The sequence below is a fragment of the Mchenga conophoros genome, linkage group LG23 (assembly GCF_057382185.1).
Source record: "Mchenga conophoros isolate Kocher_MC1m ecotype Shallow Benthic linkage group LG23, M_conophoros_male_GT1.1, whole genome shotgun sequence".
Classification (NCBI taxonomy): Eukaryota; Metazoa; Chordata; class Actinopteri; order Cichliformes; family Cichlidae; genus Mchenga; species Mchenga conophoros.
This window is the reverse complement of record NC_140547.1, coordinates 22499480-22527429: the sequence shown is the minus strand read 5'-3', so window position 1 is coordinate 22527429 and position 27950 is coordinate 22499480. Positions and strand designations below refer to the sequence as shown.

General features: G+C 38.4%; 1 protein-coding gene across 4 annotated transcripts; it reads left to right on the top strand.

The window, feature by feature from the left end:
- Window positions 1–1190: 1190 nt before the first annotated feature.
- rpgrb (retinitis pigmentosa GTPase regulator b) lies at window positions 1191–16601 on the top strand. 4 transcript variants are annotated; one of them, XM_085264409.1, is made up of 16 exons: window positions 1191–1305; window positions 1981–2106; window positions 2742–2834; window positions 3535–3597; window positions 3678–3836; window positions 4647–4796; window positions 5247–5405; window positions 5597–5752; window positions 5865–5989; window positions 6588–6779; window positions 6894–7080; window positions 7587–7681; window positions 7776–7835; window positions 7951–9943; window positions 15457–15483; window positions 16435–16555. In XM_085264409.1, the coding sequence occupies exons 1-15, from the start codon at window positions 1275–1277 to the stop codon at window positions 15480–15482; spliced, it is 3615 nt and encodes a 1204-aa protein (XP_085120535.1). In that variant the 5' UTR covers window positions 1191–1274; the 3' UTR covers window position 15483; window positions 16435–16555. The 4 variants fall into 4 exon arrangements, with proteins under 4 accessions (XP_085120535.1, XP_085120536.1, XP_085120534.1 ...); XM_085264410.1 differs by lacking the exon at window positions 15457–15483 and having other exon boundaries at window positions 16435–16601; XM_085264408.1 differs by lacking the exons at window positions 15457–15483; window positions 16435–16555 and having other exon boundaries at window positions 5868–5989; window positions 7951–15435.
- Window positions 16602–27950: the final 11349 nt, after the last annotated feature.

Genomic DNA, 27950 nt, shown 5'->3' with positions numbered 1-27950 from the left:
TTACAGAAATCTGAGATATACAGTTATACAGAAATGGGAACTATGCAAGTTGTAAACAGTTGTAGGATTAAAGATTATCGAATGTACAGAATGATTATTTACACAGAGCTATACAGTAGTGCAGTTAAGATAAGTGAGGGTGTAGATAGTTTCTACAGAGGCTATATAAAGTGCTAGTGGTTGTGAGTGGTGGTTCAGTCCATGTTATTATTGTGTTTGAGGGTACAGTTGTCCATTGTGGGTGTGTGTAAGTTCAGTCCATGAGTTTAACGTGGGTCAGATGTCAGGAGGCAGAGTTCAGGAGTCTGACAGCTGTGGGGAAGAAGCTGTTCCGGTACCTGGTGGTCTTAGTCCGGAGGCTCCTGTGTCGCCTCCCAGAGGGCAGGAGGGTGAAGAGTCCATGTGATGGGTGACTGGGGTCTTTGATGATTTTCCCAGCCCTTTTCAGACACCGCTTCCTGTAGATGTCTTTTATGGCAGGAAGTGGTGCTCCGGCGATGCGCTGGGCAGTTTTCACGACCCTCTGCAACGCCTTCCGGTCCGAGGCAGAGCAGTTCCCGTACCAGACTGTTATACAGTTGGTCAGGATGCTCTCGATGGTGCAGCGATAGAAGTTCACCAGGATGTCTGAGGACAGGTGGTTCTTCCTCAGAGTCCTCAAGAAGAAGAGGCGCTGGTGAGCCTTCTTGACCAGCTTGGCACTGTTACAAGAATATTTTTCTTTCTATTGTTTTCTATTATTTTAAGTTAAGCAGGACAGAGTTCTTTTAAAGAAAGATTTACTTATATTCTCAAAAGTTAAGCATGACAGGCTTCTGTTTAAGAAAGAGACCTGTTTTACTGTGTTAATGTTGTCATTTTGAGCTAAAAATAAATAGCTAAATGATCATTTGTTTCACATGTGTTGATATCACAAAGAATAGAATATGCATCTACTTAAATCAACTTCAAGTCAAATGGTTAAAAAAATAATTTCACACACAAAAAAAGAGCTAGAAAATTCACCACACTGGGAAGGGTGAAGACAACTGGGTCGCCCGGTCCTGGCCACGAGGTGTCCCTTATTTATTTTTCAGGGAGTTGGCAACCCTATTTGAGACCCCTGCTATAAATAATGAGACACATGAAATGGCTCTGTTTCTTTAAGAGTCACGTGTGTTCCTTCGTAGCCTAGGAGAAGTTTTGTTTACTTCCGGGTTGTTCGAGTCGAAAATAACAGAAGGGTACCAACACGCCCACAGGCGCGGATCAAAGCGGATTAAAGTACCGCAGAGATGGCAGGCGAAGCTGAAGATGACATTCCGGGTAAATATCAGTCATTGTCGCCTCTTCTGGCTCTCAGAGAACCGTTTGTATTGTAAAATATTCTTTAACTGTAATGTTCACCTTCGGCTAGCTTCAGGCTAACGGAAAGTTAACCTCATGATATTGCATTTCTCCTCCCGTTATTCTGTTTTACTCTACACGAGTGCTTTAGCTATTAAGGTCAAATAGTTTTTATGAATTTTTTCCTCATCATTCCTCACTTTGAATCACTTTGATAGTGATTAATTATCAAGTATCTTTTTTCCCCTGTCCTGATATTTTCATATTTTATTGTCGATGCCAATGTTCAACTCTACCACATGTCAAAGGTGGTTTTTTTTTGTAGTCAGTTGCATTTACGCTCAAACAGTAAAAGGAGAGGTAAAAATAAAAACGGTCTTACTATGGTAAATGGTAAATGGCCTGCATTTGTATAGCGCTTTTCTAGTCCCTAAGGACCCCAAAGCGCTTCACACTACATTCAGTCATTCACCCATTCACACACACATTCACACACTGGTAATGGTAAGCTACATTGTAGCCACAGCTGCCCTGGGGCGCACTGACAGAGATTGTTTTAATTTCATGAAAGTGCTTCTTATGCATATCCGTGTCTATAATAATTGGATAAATTAATCCAAGTTGGTGATTGGTTTTTTTGGTCTCTTCTTACAGAATCGGGGGCAGTTTTCACTTTTGGAAAGAGCAAGTTCGCTGACAACATTCCAAGTAAATTTTGGCTTAAAAATGACATCCCACTCAGAATAGCGTGCGGCGATGAGCACACCGCCTTAATAACAGGTGAGAGCCCCTCCTATGTTCCAGGTAATACTCATTTACGTGTTTGTACACTGCTGACAAACGTGAAAGCTGGAAATACTGTTTTGATTTAGTTTCACTTGCGCTGTCCTCTTAAAATATGTCTGCTCTAACATATCAGAACTGATATGTTTTCTCGGTTTTGTTTAGATGTACAAAAATTAGATTTATTAAAAAAAAAAAAAAGATAAATACATTAACCTCCATTTTAAGATTTGGATTATTTTTTAATGTTGTGCTTTACAATATTAACCTACTGTCATTTTTAAAATACAAAATTATTTTTACTCTTTACTTTTGTTTGTATCTACATGTTTACAAAAAATATATATTGTATCAGTCAAGTAAGTCAAAATTTCAATACATTTCTTCAATTTAAATTTTAGTTTAATTTCATGGTTATCTTTTGGAGGGGATTTTTACAATTACGTACAATTACTTAATTTGAGGAAAAGCTTTCTTTATTATCCAAATTAGATTTTCAGCTTTTTTCTCTTATCTTTTTTTATTATTTTGTTTTGTGACTGTAACTGAATCCAGCCCCGTGTCACTTTAAAATGAATCCTGCTGAAACATCACAGAGTCCCTTTCAGGAGATTTTCTCTGTGTCTTCACAGAAAATGGGAAGCTCTTCCTGTTTGGTAGCAACAACTGGGGCCAGCTCGGCCTTGGCTCCAAAGTGACTGTCAACAAACCCACCTGTGTCAAAGGTTGGTCTTTATGGCACCTTCTCACTGTTTCAGTTCTAAAAAAAAAGTTATAGAGGATGAGTAGTGCCACTGAAAGCTGCTTTCAGCCAGTTTAAACAGGCAGTGAGGAGGGAGTCCCTGAAGAGGAGGAGACAAAGCCTTCAAATAAAGTGTGACTTTGTTGTAAATATAATCTCAGTCTAGAGGGCTAATAATCTGCTTAAATCTGGAGGGACATTAGCTGAGAAACAGTAAATGCCACTCCTCAGATACAGAGAAAAGGATGTGTCCTGTATGAGGTTTGTTTAAGTGTGAATTTAATCTGAAAATTACTTTAAAAAGAAAGGATCATTCTTACTGGAAATAGTTGTTCAATACAGAAAATCTAAATGTAATAAATAATCCTAGAAATTAAACTCAAGTCTGATTAATTCTATTTTCTGGTGATTTTAGTTTTTTGGTCATTAGTAGATGGAGGGAGCTGGGCCTCAAAATTTATGCAATGTCTATGTTGGAAAAGTTCTATATAATATTAAAAATGACCACAAGTCTTTAATAAATTTTATAACAGTTTGGAATTATTGTATTTTGCATTGAATTGTACTGAGAACACTTTGTTTTTCTTCATGAATCTTTTCTAAAGTTATCAAAAGATGATGAGGTAAGCTGCGCTCTCCAGATTACTGTTCCCATAGTTTTAAATTTCTTTGTGATGTTTCAGCCCTGAAGTCTGAGAAAGTTCAACTGGTGGCTTGCGGGAGAAACCACACGCTTATCTGCACAGGTCAGTGTTTAGTGTTCACAGCTGTTTTCTTTCAAGTGCTGATGAATATTAAACACGCTTGTGTTGATGTGTGTCTGTAGCCCAAGGGAAGGTGTATGCCTCAGGTGGGAACAGCGAGGGTCAGCTGGGGCTTGGAGACTGTGATGAGAGGACTTCCTTCAAGAGACTTGATTTTTTTGATTCACAAGGACCAATCAAGATGCTTGCTGCGGGTTCGAACACCTCAGCAGCTCTCACCGGTAAGATCCACACAACACTGTAATTCAGCTGTTAGCTCTGATCACAGCTAATCAGAGCTTAACTGCCAGTAAACATTAAGGGAAGTCATATAATAAATGCAAATTAAATGTTAGTTAATTTTCATTTTAAGGTTTTTGATCATTTTTGATGTATATTTCATAATTGTGCCTACATCTACACTAAGATATGCAGTTTTTGTATTGTTTTATTCATTGTATATGTATTTTATCTTACTTTATTTAATTGTAAATTATATTTTTGCTATTTTTTGTTAGTGTAATGAGATTAAAAACATTAAAATTTTTAATGTATGTTTTTTTTTTACCTTGGAATTTAATTATATAAATATATATTGAAGATTAAATGAAATTAAAATTAAATATATACATATATCATACATATTGTACTACTGGATGTTCGATTTTATTTTTTAGACTTTGCTCATAAATTAGATTTAAAGTAAAAAAATATCTAAAAACATTATTGATTTAAAATTATTTTTTTAAACATTCATGTTTTTATATTTTTTGTATTTTGTTTAAATTTGTATTTCATCTGTATATTCTGTATTTTCGGCAGCATCTAAAAAAAAAAAAAAGATAATTTCATGAAATTCATTTGTAATTAAATTATAGTTATTCTGTTATCAAATGAAAAATTTGGTTAACAAAATTGAAGTAAAAAGATTCCTTATGTTTTAGAAAATGTTGCAAGTTTAAAACTGAAGTGTAGAAGAGAGAACAAAGTGTCGTTAACAGATAAATGTGTTCCCAAAATAAACGTAATCTCTTTATTTATTTCTTTTCCAGCGAGTGGTAAACTCTTTATGTGGGGTGATAACACAGAGGGTCAGATTGGTTTGGGTAAGGAGAGTCAGGTGTCATCACCCCAGGAAGTCAGTGTAGGCCGACCAATCAGCTGGGTCTCCTGCGGGTACTACCATTCAGCTTTAGTGACAGGTGAGTAGAGATAGGTCCCAAATAACCATTCATCACTTTGCAGTGAGCCTGCAAATCGCACATGGTTACAGATAGCATAAGGAACATGGGTGACAGTGGCTAAAATATAAAAGAATAATTCTCACACGTGTGTATTTATACTAATGTAAAAATCAGAACAATAAAAGTTTTTTTTTAATGCAAGTTAATTGGCAAAAGTATCTTATTTCCATAGATTTTCATTCACCATATTATTTTATAATTTAAAAAATCAAAACTCCATTGTTCATTTAAATTTAGGTGTTTTGATTTTTGCATATAAATATTATTATAGAATTTAACATATTTTAAAATCAAGTGACACTTTTTTAAAAAGTTTTTTTAAGTTTAACCAGAATTTTGTTTCCCCTATTCGTTCTGGACCTAAAACCAGTGGATAGCTCTGAGTATTTCCTATTTTTGTTTTCCAAGTGGATGGCGCTCTGTACACATTTGGAGAGCGGGACAGCGGAAAACTGGGTTTGGGCACCCACCAGCTTCCAGGGCACCGAGTGCCTCAGCTGGTGAAGAGCATCAAGGAGCCAGTGACGCAGGTGGCCTGTGGGGGTGGACATACAGTGGCACTCGCAGGTAAATGTCTGATGACAGCAAATAAGACATGTTATTTATTTATTTCCTTTAAATAACTAACTGAGAATAATATTCTCAGTTGGTTTCCCCCTTCCTTCAATCTTACTAAAAAGTTACAGAATGCTCTCAAACAGGGGAATAAAATACTGCAGCATGCTGCAAACGCCTCTGATTGTGTTGGTTTCTTTCAGAGGGAAGTGTGTACACGTTCGGCCTCGGTCAGTTCGGACAGCTCGGCCATGGGACATTCATCTTTGAGTCCCGGGTGCCGCGTTTGGTTGAGCACTTCAAGAAGGGACGAGCCTGTCAGGTGGCCTGTGGAGAAAACCACACCGCTGTCATTACAGGTAAATCTCAGCTCGGTTCATTAATGCCGAGCTTCTCATTGACAACAGAGTTGAACAGAAGAGGTTCTTCACGGATCTGATGTCAGAAATTTTAATCTTTTTTTTTTTTTAGAAGACGGGTTGCTATACACGTTTGGAGATGGCAGACATGGAAAACTTGGTCTGGGGGAAGAAAACTTCACTAACCAGTTTAAACCAACGCTGTGCCTGCGATTCCTGAAGTATAATGTTCAGGGAGTAAGTGTTTCATACAGACAGGTTTACATTTGTTCATGCAGTAGAACTTAAAATAATGTATAGGAATTATTTAATTAGGCTTGGAGATACTTCATAAGTTTAAAGACAATGTAATTTTATTGTCGCATTTCTTATATCTTTTTAATTTTTTGTCTTCACTTTTTACATTAAAAAAAAATTATGTTCGTTTTTCAATTTTTATTCATAATTGCATATATAACATAAAATATATAAAATTTTAAATGAGTTTTACCTTTTAAAATTTTTTTATTTTTATTTTAAGCACTTTGAGTGCTCAGAGTAGAAAGTGCAATATAATAACCATTCCATTTGTCTTTTTTTTTTACCTTTTATACTCTTTAAATACATAATTTAAAAAATTATGTATATTTGTGTCAGTTTTGTGTCAATTTTTAAAATGTGTTATTATTTTTTTAATTACAAAAATCCTAAATACATACATATATAAAAATATAAAATTCATTTTATATTTTAAAAACATTTATTTATTTATAATCATATATATTTTCTATTTTTGTGCATTTCTGGGTGACTTTCATGCATGCAAATACTTTAATTTGGTTGCTGACGTGTCCAGGCGATGTGCGGCGGATGTCACATGGTGGTGCTGGCTCGGCCGAGGGCCCGGGGAACCGGTGAGGTCACGCTGGAGGATGACGATGTGACGGAAAATTTCCTGGAGAAACCATACGTGGAACTGCTGGGTAACACAGTTGACTCATCTACGCTGCAGAGGAGCCTCTCAGCCCGGGTTCGCAGGAGGGAGAGGGTGGGTATGAGGACAATGAACGTGACACTTTTTATAGTTTATCTGCAGATAACAGTTCGTTTCTAAAGAAGTTCATGGGTTAATATCGCTCATTGGCTAAACCCTCTGATTCAGGAGCGATCTCCAGACCAGTTTGGCACCATGTTCCGCACGCTGCCTGCCATGACACCAGGTAACCTCCTCCCGCCACTGACAGCCTCCAGCCAGACCATACCACCACGACTGGCTCCGCCTGAGGTGATCCACGGAAAGGTGCTCAATGGCACTTACCAGCACAGGAACGAGGAGTCGACCCACCAGGGTACCTACTTCATCTGCACCGCCATTGCCTCATCCTCTTTCTGTTACATCAAAGTTTTGGACAATATTATTTGCATTTTTGTTAGACTTTGGGGAGGTTGTTGTCTTTTTTTTTTGTCTCCTTGAGTCACATCTCTGATAAATCCTATCCCTTTGGCTTCCTCAAGATCCCTTATTCATTTTTATGAAAACAGACACCTGTACGGTATATGTTTCTAAGACCTAGAAGCACTAAGATGAAGTTGGGAAAAATGAGAATGTGAGCTCTGAATTTTTGACATTTGACAATTGGTGTTCATGTTGTTCATGCCCTTTCCCTGAAAGTTAAATGAGTTTCTCTTGATCTCAGGGTTTTCTGCAGATTTGAAATCTGTAAATAAAGAGGTCAGATTCTCAAAATCTTGATTTTTTTTAAAAACATCTTACGTATTTGTTCATCTTTGTCACTATGTGATATTACCTGTATCTGGAAAGCTGCTGCTGAAGATAATGCTGTCCTGTTTTCAGAGCTGGCAGGTGGGGAGACAGACAGTGTTGTGGAAAGTCTGACAGACACTGACAGCGTGAGAGGTCTTGGAGAAACCAGAGACTTCCTCAACATGGTAAGAGATCAATGACATCATCTTAAATGTTGCTCAGAAAAAAAGACAAATATAACATTTTGCTGCTGATTTCATCTCTGCTCCTTCCTGACAGACTCATGTGATGAAGATAGACCCCAGTGATAAAACCCTCACGCTGTCTCCAGTTCAAAAGGTAACTCAAACTCTTACTTTGTGTGCTATGTCCTTTGATGTTTCTGCATGTCTCTTCCTCTCTAATGCATGCCTCTTTTTTCCATCCTTTTCTTGCTTTCTTGCACCGAGGATAGAGGAAGGGTAAGAATGGTAAGGCTATAAAAGAACAGAGTCAAAGAAAGCAGAGAAAGCTCTCAAAGCAGAGCAGTTTCTCTTCCACTTCGCTGTCTTGTAAGAGTGAGGCTGCCTCTCCCCTCCGGGCGTTACCCACTGAACTCCTGAGGAGTCGTAGCACTCGTACTCAGGGCCCGCAGAGCCCCCAGAGACATCAGAAAAGCAACCAGAACAAGGTGAATCTGATCTTGGCTGTAGAGGAGTTGCAGGAGAGGCCCAGTAAAAACAAACCTACAAGCATCAGGGACATAAATAAGGCAGCATCCAAAGAGCAACAAATGCAAGTTCACAGTAAAAGCCAGGTGATAGGGGTTCACAGGAAGCTGGCAGCAGACTCAAAACAAAGTCCAGAAACTATGAAGAAAAGTTTAGATTTCAACTCTAAATCTGCTAAAGTTGAGAAAGTGAAGTCTAAGCCTGTGAGGGTTAAAAGCAAACCCACAGGAATCAGTTCACCAGGTAAACTCAGTCATACAGACTCAGCAAGCTTTCACCTGAGTGACACTTTGGATGAAGAGAGCATAGTGGGCTCTCAGCAGGTTTCTGAGGTGAAAAAAATCCCCAAATCTAAAGAGAAGAAAACAGATTTGTCTAAGAAAAACAAGAATGAAAAAAACATGAAAGAAGCTCAAATCAAAAAAGGGTCAGAGGTTCAGGAAAAGTCAACAGATCTCAGCCTGCTTGTTGGAGCTGCTTCGCTCGCTGCAGGAGCAGCTTTGATCCAAGCTGGAAGACGATTAAGCTCCACATCCCTTTCTGAGAACAGTTGTGCTGTACTTAAAGAGGGTGTGACTAAATCACTGAGTGAGGAATCTGAATCTTACGCTGCCAATTTTAGCCACAGATCTGCTGTCAGCATCAACATCATACCCGCACCTGAAAGTCCTGAAATGAGGACAATCTCAGATCAAAGTGAACAGCAGATGGACTCTGCCGCAATCAAAGAGGAAGAGGAGGATAATGACGAAGAGGGTGAAGAGGAAGAAGGGCAGACAGATGCAAAAGTAAGCGAGGAAGAGGAGGATGTTAGTCACATTATTAAGAAAGTGGCAGAGAACACTGAGGATGAAAAAGAGAGTGACACTCTTCACTCTGGAGAGAAGTCAGACAGCGATGTAGATGAGGAGGAGGATGAGAGCAATGTTGTGGTAGAAGATGAAGAAGAGGAGGAGGAAAAGAGTGGAGTAACAGAAAGTGAAAGCAAAACAGAGACTGAAGAGAAAGACAGAAACGGAGGTGATGTAGAAGAAGAGGAGTCGGAGGAAGAGGAAAGTGAGGAAGGGTCAAGTCACGAAACAGAGAGCAAACGTGGAGATACTGAAAGTGACTTGGAAGAAGGGGACGAGGAAGAAGAAGGGAGTTTGGAGAGTGAGGGTGAAGAAGATGAGGTTGAAAGTGAGTCTGTGAGGCCTTCAGAGAGAGAAGAAAGTGAGGAAGAGAGGGAGACCGAAGAAGGAGAAGATGAAAAAGAGGAGGAAGAAAAAAGTAGTGCTGAAGAAGTAGAAGAGAGTAGTGAAGAGGAAAACAGTGAAATTGAGGAAGAAGAGGAGGCGGAGGAACAAAGTGAGGAAAAGGAGGAAGAGACAGAGGATGAGGAGGAGGAAGAAGAAAAAGAAGAGGATGAACAAAGTGAGGAGAAGGAGGAAGAGACAGAGGATGAAGAGGAGGCAGAAGAAAAAGAAGAGGAAGAAAGTGAGGAAAAGGAGGAAGAGACAGAGGATGAGGAGGAGGAAGAAGAAGGAGAAGAGGAGGAAGAAAGTGAGGAAAAGGAGGCTGAAGCGGAAGATGAGGAGGACCAGAGTGAGGAAGAAGAAGACGAGGAAGAGAAGGAAGATGAAGAAGAAGAAGAGGAGAAGGTTGTCAAAAAGAAAAGGTCTGCTGAAGTGAAAAGACAAAGTGCTAAATCAGCAACTAGAAGCAAACTAAGGTTAGGGGTCAAAGGTCAGGCGGCAGGTGAGTCAGAGGAGTTCTGGGATGATGTTTTACCTCAATACCTCAATCTGAAATAATAAGGGCCCTTATATCAATATTATTGATTTATTGATTTATTGAATAACAGGAAATGGACACGATCAAAGTCTGAAAAGTAAAAAAAATAAATAAATATTGTTATAAAAATGGCCATACTAGAAAAGCTTGATACAGGTCACATTACTTTTTCTGTATAAATAGTTAAAACTACATTGTATTCAGTTTTGTATGAGATTACTCAGTTAATTAATTAACATAACCAGAACAATGTCAGGAGAATAAATTGTATATTTTTATATGAAGTTTTGTCATCTGCAAAGAAAATCACTAAAATACATTTATGTAAGAGAAGGGAAGACAAAGTGGATTAGCCAGACAGTTAAGCCAGTTATATTTTTAAAATGTCCAGTAATAGATCTTTGTAGATGTATGAAACATTAGACATTTAAAGTCAATATCACATAGTTTACATTAGTGAATTAGCATGTAATATTGACCCTTTCGAAATGCACGACAAGCAGTGTGGATGTGACTGAACAATAGAAGGCAGGTAGCTTAAAAGATCAAGTATCCATGCTAATGCTGGTGAAATAAGGATTCAATGTCTTGGTTAAAATTGCCTTGCAGGCAGTACTTAAATGCAAAAGCACAACAGATGTGGATTTCACATAATTATTTTTGTTTTTCAGTATTTAATTTTTTATTGACCTTATTTTTTCCTAGTAAGATATTATTCTTTCTCTTTTTGCACCTGGAGACTATCTGAGCTTTCATGTTCTACACAAATTTCCATGTGTTTATCATCTATCTTTTGTGTTTGCCAAAACTACTTAAGTAGAATTTTCAGGTATCTGTACTTGAATCAAGTTGTTGTTTTTTTTTTCAGATAACTTTTTATCTTTACTCCCTACATTTTTAAACAAATATCTGTACTTTCTATTCCTTACATTTTCAGAACGTCACTGTGCACCTTCAAACATCAAACCGATTTGAGGCTAAACAATAACACATGAGAGGAAATCCAATTTGTAATCACCAGAGCATGCGCCATAGTGAGGGGTTTAAGTTCGGGCCTGTGGTTTATTTGGAGCAACACCAGGACGAGTGCAGGTGTCCATGAGTTGTGGTTGCATTATTTCTGCATCTAGGTAGTGCTATAAAGGAGGGGTAATTTCAAATGCAGCATTTCTACCAGTAAACATCAGCAAACACAAACTGTTTGTGTCTACAGTTTGTCACAGTGTGTTGTTAGCCAAAGGTCCAGACACTGTATTTCACAGGGAGAGAAAAGAAAGAGCTAACTTCACTAAATGATGGAAATAGATAAGGAAGACAGGAGGTTATATTTATAAGTACGGACTGCTCAGTGGTATTTGATAATTTTTTTTCATATTGTGAAGCATGCTGCAAAGCAAACTAAGCTAGATTATCTGTGTTAGTTAAAGGTTGCATTAAAATAATCTAGTGCAGGATAAGCTGGTTAGCGTTCAGTAAGGTGATGTTATGAATTTGAAGTTAAGTTGATGAAGTTTAGATTCATTCACTGAATTCCACCTCTATATTGTTTAGTATAGAGACAGCATAAACAGTGCTGACAGCAGAGAACAGCAGGGCAACTCATAAAATATCTTCTTACATTTGTTGAATTCAGTTCTCCACAGAGAGCAGTAAACCTCAGAGCAGTAGCCCAGATCAGTTGATCACAGCCTGTACACTCAGAAAATATACTGGAGCCCACAATAGAAATTGTGATTCTTTTCCCCACACTGAGCCAATTAGGGCTGCTCGATTATGGCAAAAATGATAATCACGATTATTTTCACTGAAATTAAGATCTCGATTATTTGACGATATTTATTTAACAATAACAATGTATTGAATAATGACTTTAAAGATTGTCAAAAAATAATATAAAATAGTGTGCAAATACTGATAACAGTGCAAATGTTTGCAATATAAAAAATAAATGAAAAATGAGTTCTGACTCCGCGAACCCATAATGTTTCCACACCACTGAAGTTTTTTTTACCTCTCTTTTCAACCAACGGCAGTCACTCTCCTCTCCAAATAACTTCTGCTTAGCTTTCCGAGCTTCCCTCGGGTACTCTTAATCAGCGGTCCCCAACCCCCGGGCCTCGGACCGGTACCGGTCCGTGAGTCGTTTGGTATGAGAGAGTTGAGGCTCAGGTGTGAAATGTATAGTTTTCAGGGTTTTTATCGGTTTTCAGCGTTATTTTGTTATTGTTTTTATCGTTTACTCGGTTTTCCTTGGTCTTTTCACATGTGTTATGAATAAATCTTCTTTTTTTTGGTACCGGTACTAGTTTTATTTTGTTGTATTTATCCGCGACACCTTAAAGGCCGGTCTGTGAAAATATTGCTGGGCATAAACCGGCCCGTGGCGCAAAAAAGGTTGGGGACCGCTGCTCTTAATTGTTGTGACACGTGTTCGAAATGCAGAGACGTGCGCTCGATTTGCCACACGGAGCAGCGCGAGAGTAAAGCACGAGGGAGGGGCTAATAATCGGCTCAGTCATTTTTAATGATCGTTGAAAGCCCAGATCGTAATCGTGATTAAAATTCGATTAATTGAGCAGCCCTAGAGCCAATGCAACCTATTTTAGGGTTTCACTACCTACTGAATCCCACTTTCACCCCTGAGTGTACTCATTTTCTGCTTAGAGGCAAAGTCATTTTGTACAATGGAAGCAAAAGAAAATAGAGCTATTTTTGTTTCCTTCTTTTTCTCTGCTTATTTTCTCATTTTCAATTAAGATTTAAACTAAAGTTTGCATTCTCATTTATTAATATTTTATTATTACATTAATACAGCACAAGCTTCAGTTAGCTTTGCACAAAAATCGCTAGTAGAAACGTCCTTCAAAGAGGTACTTTTTACTTTCTTACTTTGAATACATTCATAGCCAGTACTTTTTCACTTTTACTTCAGTAAAGAAGTTAAATCAGTACTTAAGTACAGAATGTTTGTCCTTTTTCCACCTCTGGAATACACAAGCTTCTTTGTGTTTATCTGAATTTTATGTTTTCATTCTGAAACAGCTGGAACATTTGCATGTACTGTGCCTTTCCCTCTTACATGTTAACCACACCATCTTTTTGATTTCATATATTATGAATGTGTTTCTTTATAGCTTTCTGAACCCTTTCTCTCATAACGTTGTGTTGTTTTGGGCTGCTTTTGTATTTCCATCCAGCCTTTTGCTTTTGGTTTACAGCAATGCTTACTCATGTTTGTCTTAAGTATTGATTTAAATGCTTTTTGGTTTACTTATATTTCCTTGGAAGCCTTTTCTTTTTGCTTCTGCTTCTGCTCAGTTATGCATGGCTCTTGCAACCAGAACTCTCTGAATTTCCAGTATTATGACTAATAGAGTACCCAAATATTCTTCAAACCTTCAGCCTTAATCTTTGTCTTGCTCAAATTTAAATATTTTATCTGGAATTATTTATGTTGCTATTTCTATTAATTTGTATTTGTAATAAATATTTGTGTTGCATTACAATGTGTTTTTTTTTTTAATGTATTATGACATAGGACATTTGTTAAAGTAGGTCTTAATGATACTTAATAGTCACAATTGTTTGTGTACATTCACTACTAAACAAGATTGTATTAGTTATTTAGACCAGGTTGACATCTGCTTCTGCTTCCATCTCATACGTAATTGCATGCCAAAATCTTTCATTTTTGTAAATGTAAGTTTCTTCTGAGAAATTAAAAAAAAAACTCTCAAAAAAACAATCTCAGTGGAAAAAAGGCAAAATTCAATGAATGTTAACCATTAGACTGTTGTATTTATTGTATCCAGTATGTCTTGCCCTGTTATATTTTGATATACCTTTATTAGTCCCACAAGGGGAAATTTCATAAGGCTGCCGACCTATTGCACGCAATGGCGGCGCCATCTTACCCTCCGACCATACATACATTACACAAAACATCACATGGGGAAGACAGGTCAGAGAGGTATAACAATGGAAAATGCACCACACGAGGAAAGATAAGGAGAAAAAAATCGGCTCCAGCCTTGAGACCGCAGCTGGCACCAAAGGGGTATCCGCATGAAGTGATGGTGGTTTTTACTTTAGTGCGAACAGGTCATATGAATTTCAAAGCAGTTCTACAGTCCAACACTGGTCTCTCAATCTCCTGTTGGAGAGCCGCGAGCTTCGTCATACTTGCGTTCTGTGATGTTGTCATTTCTTGTGCTCCACGAGCCGATTCTGAGAACTCGCGGCAGTGTGCCTCCCCGAGATGTCATCCAATTTGCGCCCAGAGATGTTATTCCAAGCTAGCCCTTCCGAGATGTATCCAGTCTGCAGTCAGAGATCTTATCCTGAGTATTCACAGCAGCCGTAGCCTCTCCAAGATCTTATCCGTGCTGCACTCAATGAGCCCATTTTGAGAAACTCACGCCTCTCCCATCGTTCCAATCCCAGTGGGCAGCCTTGTGGGGGTTTGAACAGCCGGTTCCGCTTCCTTAATTCTTCGATAAGTCAGGGCCATATAATGCCATATAATGCCTGGAAAAGACTACAGCGAATCATGTGGCTTTTTTCTTTCTCTTTCTCTTGTTTTTAAGGCACTACACAGCTCTCCAGCTGACACAGCTGATAAATAGGATGGTATCGTGAACCTTAATTGATACTACGATATACTATTAAGTATATTGTGTTTGAGTGTTATTTAAAATCTATTTTAAATAACACTCAAACATTATTTTAAATTAATTAATTTTTTTGAAGGACGTCTTTCTACTGAAACACATTTTATAAGATTTTCGGTGGAAATAGTAGTGGTTATAAACAGGTTCTTTGTGGGACACCATGTTCATTACATGCAAGTTAGGTTAAGGACAATCACGTATGCAGATAATACCTGATTAGCAGGGTCAGTGGGAGTTTTATACTATATTCTTTGAAAGATAATAAATAAATAAAATTAGTTTAGAAGAAAGTCACTCAAGTACTTTGAATACACATCGAATATTTAATTTATTTTATTTAATCTCTCACTACTTTATTCTTTTTTCAAATTTTGGGGGGATTCAAGCAGTATATCATTAAATAGACAAAAATTGAAAAACAACTGTCATGACTCTGCAGGGCACAAAAGCCCATCGGGCTATATGATAACCCGACAGGCGAGGCTGAGATAGATTTTGGTCGCCCGACCAGAGATATCTGTAGCTCCGGGACGTCGGGCTAGCGATTTTGCAAGCCCCGAAGAGGAAGATTTTTTTTTTCTTTGGGAGGTAGCTGAGACCAAGAGCTGAGCTAATGAAGAGGAAACATTTGACTTTATGATGCAAATATTTAACTGAATTATAAGAAAATCTGCCTTTTTCAGCCTCAACTGTCAAAAATATCACAGTGGACACTGACAAACTCACAAACTCACTTTGTCAGTAAGGTGCCAGACTAGCATATTTCAGAAAATGATGATGTGAGGAAAATCTGTTCCTCTGTTTCAGTGTCTGGTGTGTTCGGGATAAGATAAGGTTTGACCTGTTTCGTCTAGTGATGATGCTGTTTTAGTGTAGAGTAATACGTCTAATTCTAGCATCACTATAGTCTTTTCCAATCATTCCTTGCTTGTCAGTTAATTCAGCTGGCAGAGCTTATATTTTATTCTGTATAGTAAAAACATTAGCATCAAACTAGAAAGTGCATATTTTTCATGTCCTTTACTTGTTCTTTATTTTAAAGAACAAAGGAAAGGACAAGAACTGAAAAAAATGCTTTCCATTCATTGCAAATCGAAAGCAGTTTTTTTTTCTTCAACTTAAATAAACTCATGCCTTTGTCTTGTTGTTATTGGAATCTGCTAATATTAACCAAGCAAGGCCTCAGTCACACAGACCTAGAGACTGGATTTGTAGCCACAGGTCCTGAAAAAAGGTGAATTCCACTACTAGGTGGTGAGTGGTATCTAGAGGTTGCTGGCAGTGTTGGATCAAAAACCTTGTGATTGCTTTTGTCACTTGTGAGTTATGGTGATCACCAGTAATTTCCAGGGAAGATGCCAAGTTGTGTGCAAACACTTGCAAACCAGTCCCAAAGCAATAGTAAAACTGTAAAAAAAAAAAAAAGTATTACATAAACCAGATAGCGAGACCGTTGCCATGGTAAAGCACAACTTTTTTCCTTTGAAGGTGAATGGTCTGCATTTCTGGTTTGTGTCACACACTTGACAGTTTCACTACCACTCATCAAATAGATGGTGAGTGACCAATTAATGTCTTCTTTAGTGTCTTCCTTGCAATCTGCAGGTGATCTGCTAGCAGCTAAAACAATGACAAGGGTGTTTTCATGGTAGCACATACTGACTTTTCCGTAGCAACCAGAAGTTGTGAGAGAATCACAGACAAATCTCTAGGCCTATGTGGCTGAGGCTTAAAACTGCTTATGACTAAATATTTTTCATGTCCTTAATGCTCCTGTTTTTGCAGGACTTGACAAAAGGGTTTGCTGAGACATGGACCAAAGGCGAGGAACAAGGTCAAGAGGAAGAAGAAGGAGAGGAGGAAGATGATAAGGTTGATGATGATGACGAGTTGGAGGAAGACGAGGAGGAGAATGACACACTGTTGTCCTCGACAGAGAAACCAGTAGAAGAGACCCAGAGTTGTGTAAATAAGTAGCACTAAGTTGAATATCGGGCATCTTTGGTTTTTGTTGGTTATTTGTGATTAAGATGGATTAACATGTGAAATCTGATCTTCCCTGAAGCCCAAAGAGGTGAAAGAAGAGCATGTGCCTGATGGACAGCAAAGAGGTGACTGATTTTATCCTTAGTCAGCTGCATGTTTGATGAAAAATCTAAGTAAAGACGGTTAAAAAGAAATTAAAAAGACAAGACAGATAACAATAATGTCTGGTATTACCAGCAGCTGAAATCAGTGAGCAGCCCAATATCAAAGAAGAAAAGACACATGAATATACCACATCAGCCAACGGGGAGGTAGATGGAAACTCCAAAAACCAGCCGGGCTCCAACAAAAAGGTACAATAACTGTGAACATTGGATATATTCTTTGTACTGTGCCTTCAAAACACTCTCAGAAAATAAACTTTATTTTGCCTGTATGGGCACAACACTCCTCACTATGGGATTACCTCTATGGTGCTGTTTTTTTATGTGTTTTTAACATTCATTGTTTGAATTTCAAGCGACAGTTATAGTGGGGCAAAAAAGTATTTAGTCGGCCACCGATTGTGCAAGTTCCCCCACCTAAAATGATGACAGAGGTCAGTAATTTGCACCAGAGGTACACTTCAACTGTGAGAGACAGAATGTGAAAAAAAAAATCCATGAATCCACATGGTAGGATTTGTAAAGAATTTATTCGTAAACCAGGGTGGAAAATAAGTATTTGGTCAGTAACAAAAATACAACTCAATACTTTGTAACATAACCTTTGTTGGCAATAACAGAGGTCAAACGTTTACTATAGGTCTTTACCAGGTTTGCACACACAGTAGCTGGTATTTTGGCTCATTCCTCCATGCAGATCTTCTCGAGAGCAGTGATGTTTTGGGGCTGTCGCCGAACAACACAGACTTTCAACTCCCGCCACAGATTTTCTATGGGGTTGAGGTCTGGAGACTGGCTAGGCCACTCCAGGACTTTCAAATGCTTCTTACGGAGCCACTCCTTTGTTGCCCGGGCGGTGTGTTTTGGATCATTGTCATGTTGGAAGACCCAGCCTCGTTTCATCTTCAAAGTTCTCACTGATGGAAGGAGGTTTTGGCTCAAAATCTCACGATACATGGCCCCATTCATTCTGTCCTTAACACGGATCAGTCGTCCTGTCCCCTTGGCAGAAAAACAGCCCCATAGCATGATGTTTCCACCCCCATGCTTCACAGTAGGTATGGTGTTCTTGGGATGCAACTCAGTATTCTTCTTCCTCCAAACACGACGAGTTGAGTTTATACCAAAAAGTTCTACTTTGGTTTCATCTGACCACATGACATTCTCCCAATCCTCTGCTGTATCATCCATGTGCTCTCTGGCAAACTTCAGACGGGCCTGGACATGCACTGGCTTCAGCAGCGGAACACGTCTGGCACTGCGGGATTTGATTCCCTGCCGTTGTAGTGTGTTACTGATGGTGACCTTTGTTACTTTGGTCCCAGCTCTCTGCAGGTCATTCACCAGGTCCCCCCGTGTGGTTCTGGGATCTTTGCTCACCGTTCTCATGATCATTTTGACCCCACGGGATGAGATCTTGCGTGGAGCCCCAGATCGAGGGAGATTATCAGTGGTCTTGTATGTCTTCCATTTTCTGATGATTGCTCCCACAGTTGATTTTTTCACACCAAGCTGCTTGCCTATTGTAGATTCACTCTTCCCAGTCTGGTGCAGGTCTACAATACTTTTCCTGGTGTCCTTCGAAAGCTCTTTGGTCTTGGCCATGGCGGAGTTTGGAGTCTGACTGTTTGAGGCTGTGGACAGGTGTCTTTTATACAGATGATGAGTTCAAACAGGTGCCATTCATACAGGTAACGAGTGGGGGACAGAAAAGCTTCTTACAGAAGACGTTACAGGTCTGTGAGAGCCAGAGATTTTCCTTGTTTGAGGTGACCAAATACTTATTTTCCACCCTGATTTACGAATAAATTCTTTACAAATCCTACCATGTGGATTCATGGATTTTTTTTTCACATTCTGTCTCTCACAGTTGAAGTGTACCTCTGGTGCAAATTACTGACCTCTGTCATCATTTTAAGTGGGGGAACTTGCACAATCGGTGGCTGACTAAATACTTTTTTGCCCCACTGTATAACCTTTGTGTAAAAAACACACCTTTTCAAAGCACTAAGGACTGTGTGAGAAAGCCAGAAAAAATCCACACAGGGCAGGAAAGCAAAGGTTCCACATAGGTTCAGTCCAAAACCATGTTGTTGTGAGGAGACAGTCATTAAACTGTCTCCTGCCATTGAAACCTAGAAGACACTGCACAAATATCATTTTTTAGTGGTTGGGAACATAAAACATATATATCTTTCTAGTCCTTGAAAAGTTTTATGGCATTACCTTAAGGTCTAATCAGCCTTAGAGCATACATTAGTGTAAATTGTACCTGTGTCTCACTGTATAGTTTTAAAAATTATAGAAGAAAGTAAACACACAAGGAAAGAAAAGACAAAAAATCAAATGTGAAATGTTTAAACTATCAGCTGAACAGATGTGCAGATGAAAGTAGTATGAAAACGCCGGGTTAGAGTTCTGAATCCCATTTTTAAAAACCTCAGTATGTTGACCAGTGTTAACTTTGACAGAAAATTTTGATTTAGTTTTATTTTTAGTCTTTTCACTAAAATGTAGTTTAGTTTCAATCATAATATAGACATTCAAATTCTTTTAATTTTAGTCTTTGCATAATCCTTAACCTACTTTACATGTGATAAACAGAAAGGTAATTAGAGTTAATTATCTCATCTTTGCCCTCGCAGCTCTCGCTCTTTAGACGACTTTCGTCCTCCAGGCCCAAGCAGACAAATGACAGAGATCAAACCTCAGTGCAGGGCCTTGCCAGCGGAGACCAAGCTATCCAGGGAGAACCTCCATCTCCGGCTGCTGCCATCAGTGCTGTGACTCACCAAGGTCGAGCTCCGCAGCAGTCTGGCTCCAGAGGACCTCGCTCTGGAGCCTGCACTGTGCTATAATTCCATGAAAAAAACTCTCAGATGGCCTCAGTAATCAGAAGAAGAGCAGAGTGTGAACAAGCTAATTAGCTGCAGATTCCCTCAGTGATGCACAGCATCATCAGCAAATACACTAATCAGAACAGACACAAACAGAGAAACTGAATCCTTCCTTCTTATAAACAGTACAAACTTACCACAAACTCATTTTGACTGAAGTCTTCTATTCTGGAAGGTTCTAAGCAAAAGATTGTGGCTGCTCATTAATCCTGGGCACACAGAGGGTAATACAACATCAAACATCCTTCGAAACCTCAAGGAAGCACATTGTTCAGCCAAGAAAACACACAAAAACTTTGCATTTGTTAAAGGATTACTCAACTGTCAGAGACTATAATATGGCTAGGAAAGGTTTTTATTTTTCTGTAAATTATCCTGTCACACCTGAAAACCCTGACACCGCACTGACTCCAAACAGCAGTGGAAAGAAAAAGTAGAAATTTTGATATGATCCATGTTAGGAAAAAAACACATCTGAATGTTTGTCCAGCCTCAGTCACACAGGTCTGAAGATTGATTGTTGATCCCCTGGTAATCTCTGGTTGCTAGGGAAAAATGAGTGAGTGGTTGCTGGAGGTTCCTGCTAGCCACTTGGAGAAATCAATTGCAAAGAAGGTGCTGCACTAAAAACTTCATCCTGATGTCTTAGGTTGCTAGCATATTGCCGTGGTCGCCTGTAGTTTGCATGGAAAATGCTAACCTATGGGTGACTGTGGCAAGCTGCTTGCAGCCAAACAATTGCAAAGAGATTTTTGGTGCAACACTGTATACGTCTTTGTGATCGCTTTCATATCCATCAACCTTTTGACAACTGGTCAAGGAATACTCATGGTTCTCTAGTGATCAGTGGTTGCCAGGGTGTCACTAATTAGTCTAAATGTCTGTATGACTGGGGTTAGACCTCCTCTAATGGAGTATGGGACCACTTGGTGGCTCCTCAAAGACTCTTAAAGTGGACCTTTTTTCAGATTTTTCTGTTCTTGGCTCTGTGTGATGTCATACGGAGTGGATATCCTTAATATGGTCATCTGTGAGCAAAGAAACTCCACCTAGCTGTGGTGAAAACTGTTTGGGAGGGGAGAAAAGCAACCCCTAGTATCTGATAAATAAGGATTATTTTGAACTGTGAATCATGCAAAGCTGCTCTAACAGAGTCGAAGAATAAAAGTTTGGAGGTTCAAGTAATAGAAAAAGGTCAACTTTAAAATGAATTAAAACCACTAAAAACCTTCAAACGGACCTGAGAGTAATGCTTCATAGATGGAGCAGAAGGCAGCTTCTGAGTGATGTATTTTTTTTCTCTTTTCCTAAAAAACAGAAGAAAAAAACACAACTGACTGACTAATCTCTTTATCATATTTTGTGTTTTTTTTGCTAGTTATCAAATGTTTCTGTAAAAGTTTTAAAGGTTTTCCAACCCTTTGATTCCACTTTATTTCCTGTCAATCTAACTCTTTCCGCACTGAAGAGTTTACCTGGAGTATTCCTTTACGTTCTTGTGTTTTACTTTCTGTTATTCGGGGTCCCATGCTTTGGAGTCAGCAGCTGGACGTCCCAGTGAATGTTTTTGTTTTCCTCTCCTGAGCCTGTGTGTGTGTGTGTGTGTGTGTGTGTGTGTGTGTGTGTGTGTGTGTGTAAATAAGATTATTTATTGCTCATCCTGGAGCACATTTGCACTTTTAATATAAAGGTTTCTTAGAGATGCATTACTTTTACATTCTGATCCAATAATCTCATTTAATCTCTTGCTTATGTTGATTTTTTTTTTTTAAGTTTGGATTTTTGTGATAATAAAGAATTTTATATAAAGCGACAAAACAGTCTCAGTTTCCCTCCTTTTGTTTTTGTTTCAGTGGGAACATTTGTTGTTTACAAGCACTGTTTTTCATTTATTATTATTTATTATTATTTATTAAGCAGCACTGAAATACTTTTGAAACTCGATGAAAAGAAAATGGATGAAAATGTGAAGTTTGCAAAAGAGGTTAAATGGTAAAAAGCATCTGAGCAGGTGTACATAACAACGTGGCTGGCGAGTTACGATAAAGTGTACGGATAGTCGATCTGCGTCATTTAAAGAGGTAATATCATGACAAGGAGTTATGAGGAGTGAGGACAGGGTTGAACTCGGAGTGAGGTGTTTTTTTTAAGGCTGATATCTGGTAGTAAAAAAAGGGTGAGACAAAATTCAAAACAAATTTTAAACTTGTTTATTTATTCATTATTATATAGCGTTAGCATTGGGAACATGTTTCATGCAGTAAAAGATAACGATAAAACCACAGATCTACACTGATTTGCTATCAAAATCGACAGTGTACTGCACTTACGCCTCACTCTTCATCAAACTTTTTTATTTCCTGATTCAAACCAGCAATGATCAGATAACAAGCATGTCACGCTGGCTGCTCTGAAAAGGACCCACTACTAGTTTGATTTCACTAGAAGAAAGACATTACCTGTGGATTGTGTGTGTGTGTCTCCTCATTTAGCAGACACGCTACAGGGACTCAATAACCTTCATTTGATCTGGACCAGGACTTTTCTCCAGACATGACTGAGGTTTCTATGATGGGTTTTGTGCTTCTTTTGTTTGTGGTGAGTCAACAAAGAATTTTATGTCTTTACAAACTGAACTTTGTTATTTACTTATTACTTATTTATTTTTTAATGGGCTTGATCGGCTTTTTCAGCTAAATTTCTCCCAGACTGAAGAAAGAAGATAAATGGGGCTATTTAATAACATGTGGTTTAGCAGTTTTAGCAGCACCAGAATCACTTCAAACATAAACGAAACTTTAATACTCCTTTTGGAAGAAAACAGGCGGCCTTGATTAGTATTTATTCTCGTGACTGTCTTTATTTAGCTGTAATTATGCCTAGGATGGTGAATACTATATTAGAAGAAAACAAAACACCTCTGTGAGATCAGAAATTCTAGAAAAAGCTGTAAAACAGACTTCAAAGTCTTTTCCCTTCACTTCAAGTATCCTATTGCAACAACACCAAGAAAAGCCAATTGGAATGTGAATTTCACTAAAATTAAATTTGACTGAAACTCCTCAGATGGAAAAAGTAAAACCCAAGACAATTTTCAGGGAAAAATGTTTTTATGTCATGTGTCAGGAAGAGATCCAGAGAGTGATAAAAAACAATGAGAGAAGCCTCACATTTACTGAGTCAAATAATCGATTAAATGCATTTTTGAGGCTGTCATTTTCTATATCTGTATGTATGTTAAAATCACAATAATTATTTTACCAGAACTGAGCAGATAAAAAGTCTGAGAAATCAGACAGTAGAAACTGAGTAAGAGACAAGAGGACAAAAGATAACAACTAAAACTGCTTGTTGACTTTTCTAATTTACTAAGAGCCAGGCTTTCAAACGAATTAAAACGTTGGCTGGGTTTGGTTAATTAATAAGCTGGAGTGGAAGACTGTTGAGGTCAAAAGTCCTCACTGAACATGGTGGATCCTCTTCAGGCAAGTATTACCCAGTATTTCCCAGTATTACCTCGAACCCAAATGTTGAGTTTGCTTAATCCACTGCATCCTGTTTGTCTCCAGTCGCCAGTGTTGGTCAAGTTACTTGAAAAAAGTAATCAGTAACTAATTACTGATTACTTCCCCAAAAAAGTAATCCTGTTACTTTACTGATTACTTTTTCAAAAGTAATTAATTACTTAGTTACTTAGTTACTTTTTAAAAACACGATTTACAACCTGAATAGGTGATAAAGCGATAGAGCTTTCAGCCCAATTCTACTTTTTCTACATAATCCATCATACAAATTATAATCAAATGGAAAAGTCTCTTTTTAAAACTTGTTTTATTAGTTTTAATCTTTTAACTTCATGCATCAAGCAAAAATTTAATTATATGCAACATTCTCTTGACTTGAATAAATTAGTTTAACATTTAAACCTATTTTCTACACATTCCAGCACATAAAATAAAATATTTTTTGTGTTTACACTCACTCTTTCAAATAGATGCAAGTAAAACACAGCAGAAAATAAATAAAGTCAAAGACTCAGCGGTCCTGTTGCTCTATTTTCACCTGTAAAGCAGGACTGCGGTAGGCGGAGGTTTACCCTGGTGCAGGTATGCCGCGGTCAGTTGAAGAATCCGCGAGTTTCTCTGTGAGTTTCCCATTACATCATAGCACACTCGGTGCTTGCTTGGAAGTTTAGGTTTTTTTTGCTGTAAAAAGAAGTTTTCTTCCCATGCACGATGGACGCTAATGTTTTTGTCACTTTTTATGGAATCAAACTCAAAGTAAGGTCAGTACTTCCACGCTTTAATCGCTGCATGCTCATACTCTCTCCCACAATCGATATGTTATCCATTGTTGATCTGCAACACAGCTGTTGTCACTAACGGCCAGTGTTGGGACTAACGCGTTATTAAGTAACGCGTTACAGTAACTACGTTATTATTGTGGTAACGAGCACGGTAACTAGTTATTATGCCAAAACCAGGAACGCGTTACTCGTTACTGGGATTTAGATAGGGTCGTTACTCGTTACTTCGTGTGGTGGCTATCGCTGAGTTTCGACAGATTCAGTAACATTAGCAAGTGGTGGAGGCCAGCAGGTGGATGAAGGAAAGGGGACGCAGAAGGAAAAGAGACCCGAGGCGGCCGCCGGTCCAAGTGTGAACTGAACTTCAGGTAAGAAGTTATGACCTGCAGTCTCTCTGGGTCAGATATGAACCAAGTTTAGGTGGAGTTTATTTTCGTTATTCTGACTTTTTCCATACTGCGTGCTAGCTAGCATGACGGGGTTTCTATACAGCTGGGTGGTGCTATGAAGTTAATGATGCTGAACTTTATTTTGTTCATAAGTTATTAGAGTTGCCAACCATCCCGTCTGGTATTCAGAGAAAATATTACGCGTTTCGTATTGAGGTGAAAAGGAACAGTTTGTCCCGTAATCCAGCTACAATGAAAAAGACACCAAGCTGGAGTTATTCTGTGTCTTTGCTGCACAGCTGCCTCTTCTTTCATTCTCCCCCCTCCCTCTCCCGTTTCTACTTCAATCATGAAACTGATCAATGATCAGCTGATCGTCTCTCTTGTTTGTTTATCGCCCACTTTGCGCCGAAAGAGGAAACCAGCGGATGTCGCGCTAAACAACAGCAGCACGTTTAAGCTTGATCAGCTGTTGTTAGAATTTACTTAATATTAATTTCTAGTATCAGCTGATGTTTGCTGGAGCCACAGCTGTAAAAAAAGCTGCTGGTCATGATATCGTTTGGTTATCTGGTGAGAGGGAAACATGAAGATGAAACCAGGAGATGTCCTTACTGGATCATCAGAGCTGTGATGGAGAAACAGGTTTACCTTTTAGGTGACATGAATGAGTTGAAGGGAAGTTATGAACTGTTTCTGAGAGACAAATAAAACCAGGATCCTTTTTTATGTAGCTGACAGCTGGTAACTGTGCAGGTGCGGATCTAGCAAAGTGTTGCCAGGGGGGCATGTAGGGCATTAACAGGGAAAGGGGGGCACAAAGAAATACTTTTCTTTCTTATTCTCATTTAAAATGTCTAGCTTTTAAAAAATAATTATCTGAATCTTACAACAAACAATTGATAGATTGATGCATATATACCATCAAAACAGTGTACATCACTGTCACAACAGTGTTTGTTTTCATTCAAAGGCTTTATGATTTTTGCTATAATGGTGGGCCGGTCTCTAGTCAAAATGCCCGGGACGATTTATTTGTCCCAGTCCAGCCCTGTATGCAGCTCATCTGCAGTCTGGTGTTACCTACATCTTCCTATTCAGAAGGCAGAATTTCGAGTTCTGAGTACAATCGAAAGCACCACGACTGCAGTTTTTGTGTTGGATGTAAAAGGCGCACGTACCGCTGTGACGTAGGCTAGAATCATGGCAGCAGTCAATGACGGTCCAGGCGTGGGATTTCTCTCGTGGAAATATGCACATTATCTTTTCCTTTCTGTTGGTAGGTGGCACAGTGCACTTGTGGCAAGTAAGCAAGCTAGAAGACTGGCAAAGTTATGGAAGCAACACATTAACAAGAGAATTCTGAGTAAAACCAAAGTTACTTTCCCTAGTAACTAGTTACTTTGAAAGTAACGAGTAACTTGAAGTAACTGAGTTACTTTTGAGAGAAGTAACTAGTAATGTAACTAAGTTACTATTTTAAAGTAACTTACCCAACACTGCTAACGGCGCACTCGCTTACGTCACTGTCGTGAGACATTCTTGAAAAAAATCACGGTTTTAGTAACGCAGTAACGCAGTGTTCCTACGGGAAAGTAACGGTAATCTAATTACCGTTTTTGCAATAGTAATCCCTTACTTTACTCATTACTTGAAAAAAGTAATCAGATTACCACGTTACTGCCCATCTCTGCCAGTCGCACAAGCAAACCAAGCTTCTTATGTTTTATGGCTCTCTTAAAGTTAAGATTAAGCTTCTATAATTTGTCATTGTGAAACATACTGTGATATTTATTAAAAACCACTTAAAAAATTAGTCTCCTTTAAGACTAAAGGAATAAAATAAATAAATAAACTCAATACAGAAACCAAAACACATGAAAACAGAAAAACAAACTGTTGTCCAGGGCAGGAATAATGCGAATGAGTAAGGGAACTAACTAGAAATACAAACTCAATAAACTAAGCAGCAGCTTGAACCTAAATAAAAAGAAAGTAGTAAGAACTCAGTATTTAAAAAAATGAAACCAGTAGAAAGGTTGAAAGGAACAATGGCCCTTAGGAACGCACCAAAAGAAGCCAAGCCAATACAATTGATCATGTACTGTTAGTGCATCAGCAACAACAAAACTTAAGGTTTTGTTGTGTCTCTGCTTCCTGCACCAAAAATGGTGAAAGAGAAACATGAATTATGTCTCAGCTTTGATTTATGCTCTTTTATTTATAAACACCAACAATCATAGGACCCCAATTTGGTGCTTTTGCTTTGCCTGTGAGTGTAACAATGCTCTGATTGTTTTCTAAGATATTTAGAAAATGTGGCTTTCAGAAATGACAGCTTCTGATGTATAGTGTTTGTGAAAGCTGTGACATGCTCAGATAATCATTGGTTTTAATCAGGAAGTAACAGAGTTTGAGGAAATCCTGATAAAGACTTAGGCGCTGGTTCACTGCTAATTTTTGCTGTCAGCTTTGGCAATAAATTAGTTTGATGGTTAGTTTGAAAGCTGGCAATTATTCTTGGATGATTATGCTTTCAGAGACCAAAATTGTTACTAAAATACTTGACATCATTGTAAAGAACACCATCTTATTAGAAGACTTGTATATTTCACATTTATGCAGCTTTAATTTATAAAAGTGCTAAGGGTACTAACCAACTTCAAGTGCAGTCCAGTGGCACAAAGTTTTTTCAGTGTCAGTTCAGCTTTTTTGCTAAAGAAAAAGTGATGCGACATGTTCATGAGCATGTTTTTTAGAAACATAACAATGCGAGTGTGAATGAGAGGGGAAGGTTGCAAGAGTGAAGATACAAAGAGTGGTGGTAGTAAAGGTGGACAAGTTTACATCCACGTTTTTTCCTTACACATGTAACACAACATGAATCCTGAAGATGTTAAATTTGACAGCAAATTTTGATTTAGTTTTAGTCTTGACTAAAACATTTTTTTTTTTTTTACTATTTAGGCATCTAAATAATTTTAGTTTTGGTCAACTACATATCACATGAATATAGTAGACTAAATCTGAAGCTGATTCAGTGACTAAAACATAAAGCGTAAAAGTTTGTTTGTATTACCGATGCGAGTGGCTCCACACGGTTTACAAACCACTTAATAATTAATAAACCACTTTAATAATTTAACTATGGACAGATATCAAACATAATAAGATTTTCCCTGATAATGCATTATCAGGGATCGTAACCTCTAGTCCCTCATATGCATTTCACTTATGTTCTTCTTGTCTGCCGTGTCACAGGCTGTGAATTGTGAGAATCTGCAAAACGGTGAACTAGAGTTAGCTGTAAAAAACTAGAACCCACCGTTTGATGGAAGTTTTAGAAGTGGAGCAAGTGGTGCCAGGGGGTCAAGAGATGCAGGACCTGGTTCTAGAGTAAAAATTAAAATCTATCCCATCAAAATCAGTGTAAAGAATCAGCTTGAGGGGCCACGTTTTGATCCCAAGGTCAAAGCTATTCCCATCTCAGAGGGAGGAACCTTCTACAACAATGCCGAGGTTATTAGTAGCTATCCTGCAATAGATGAAGACACTGGAA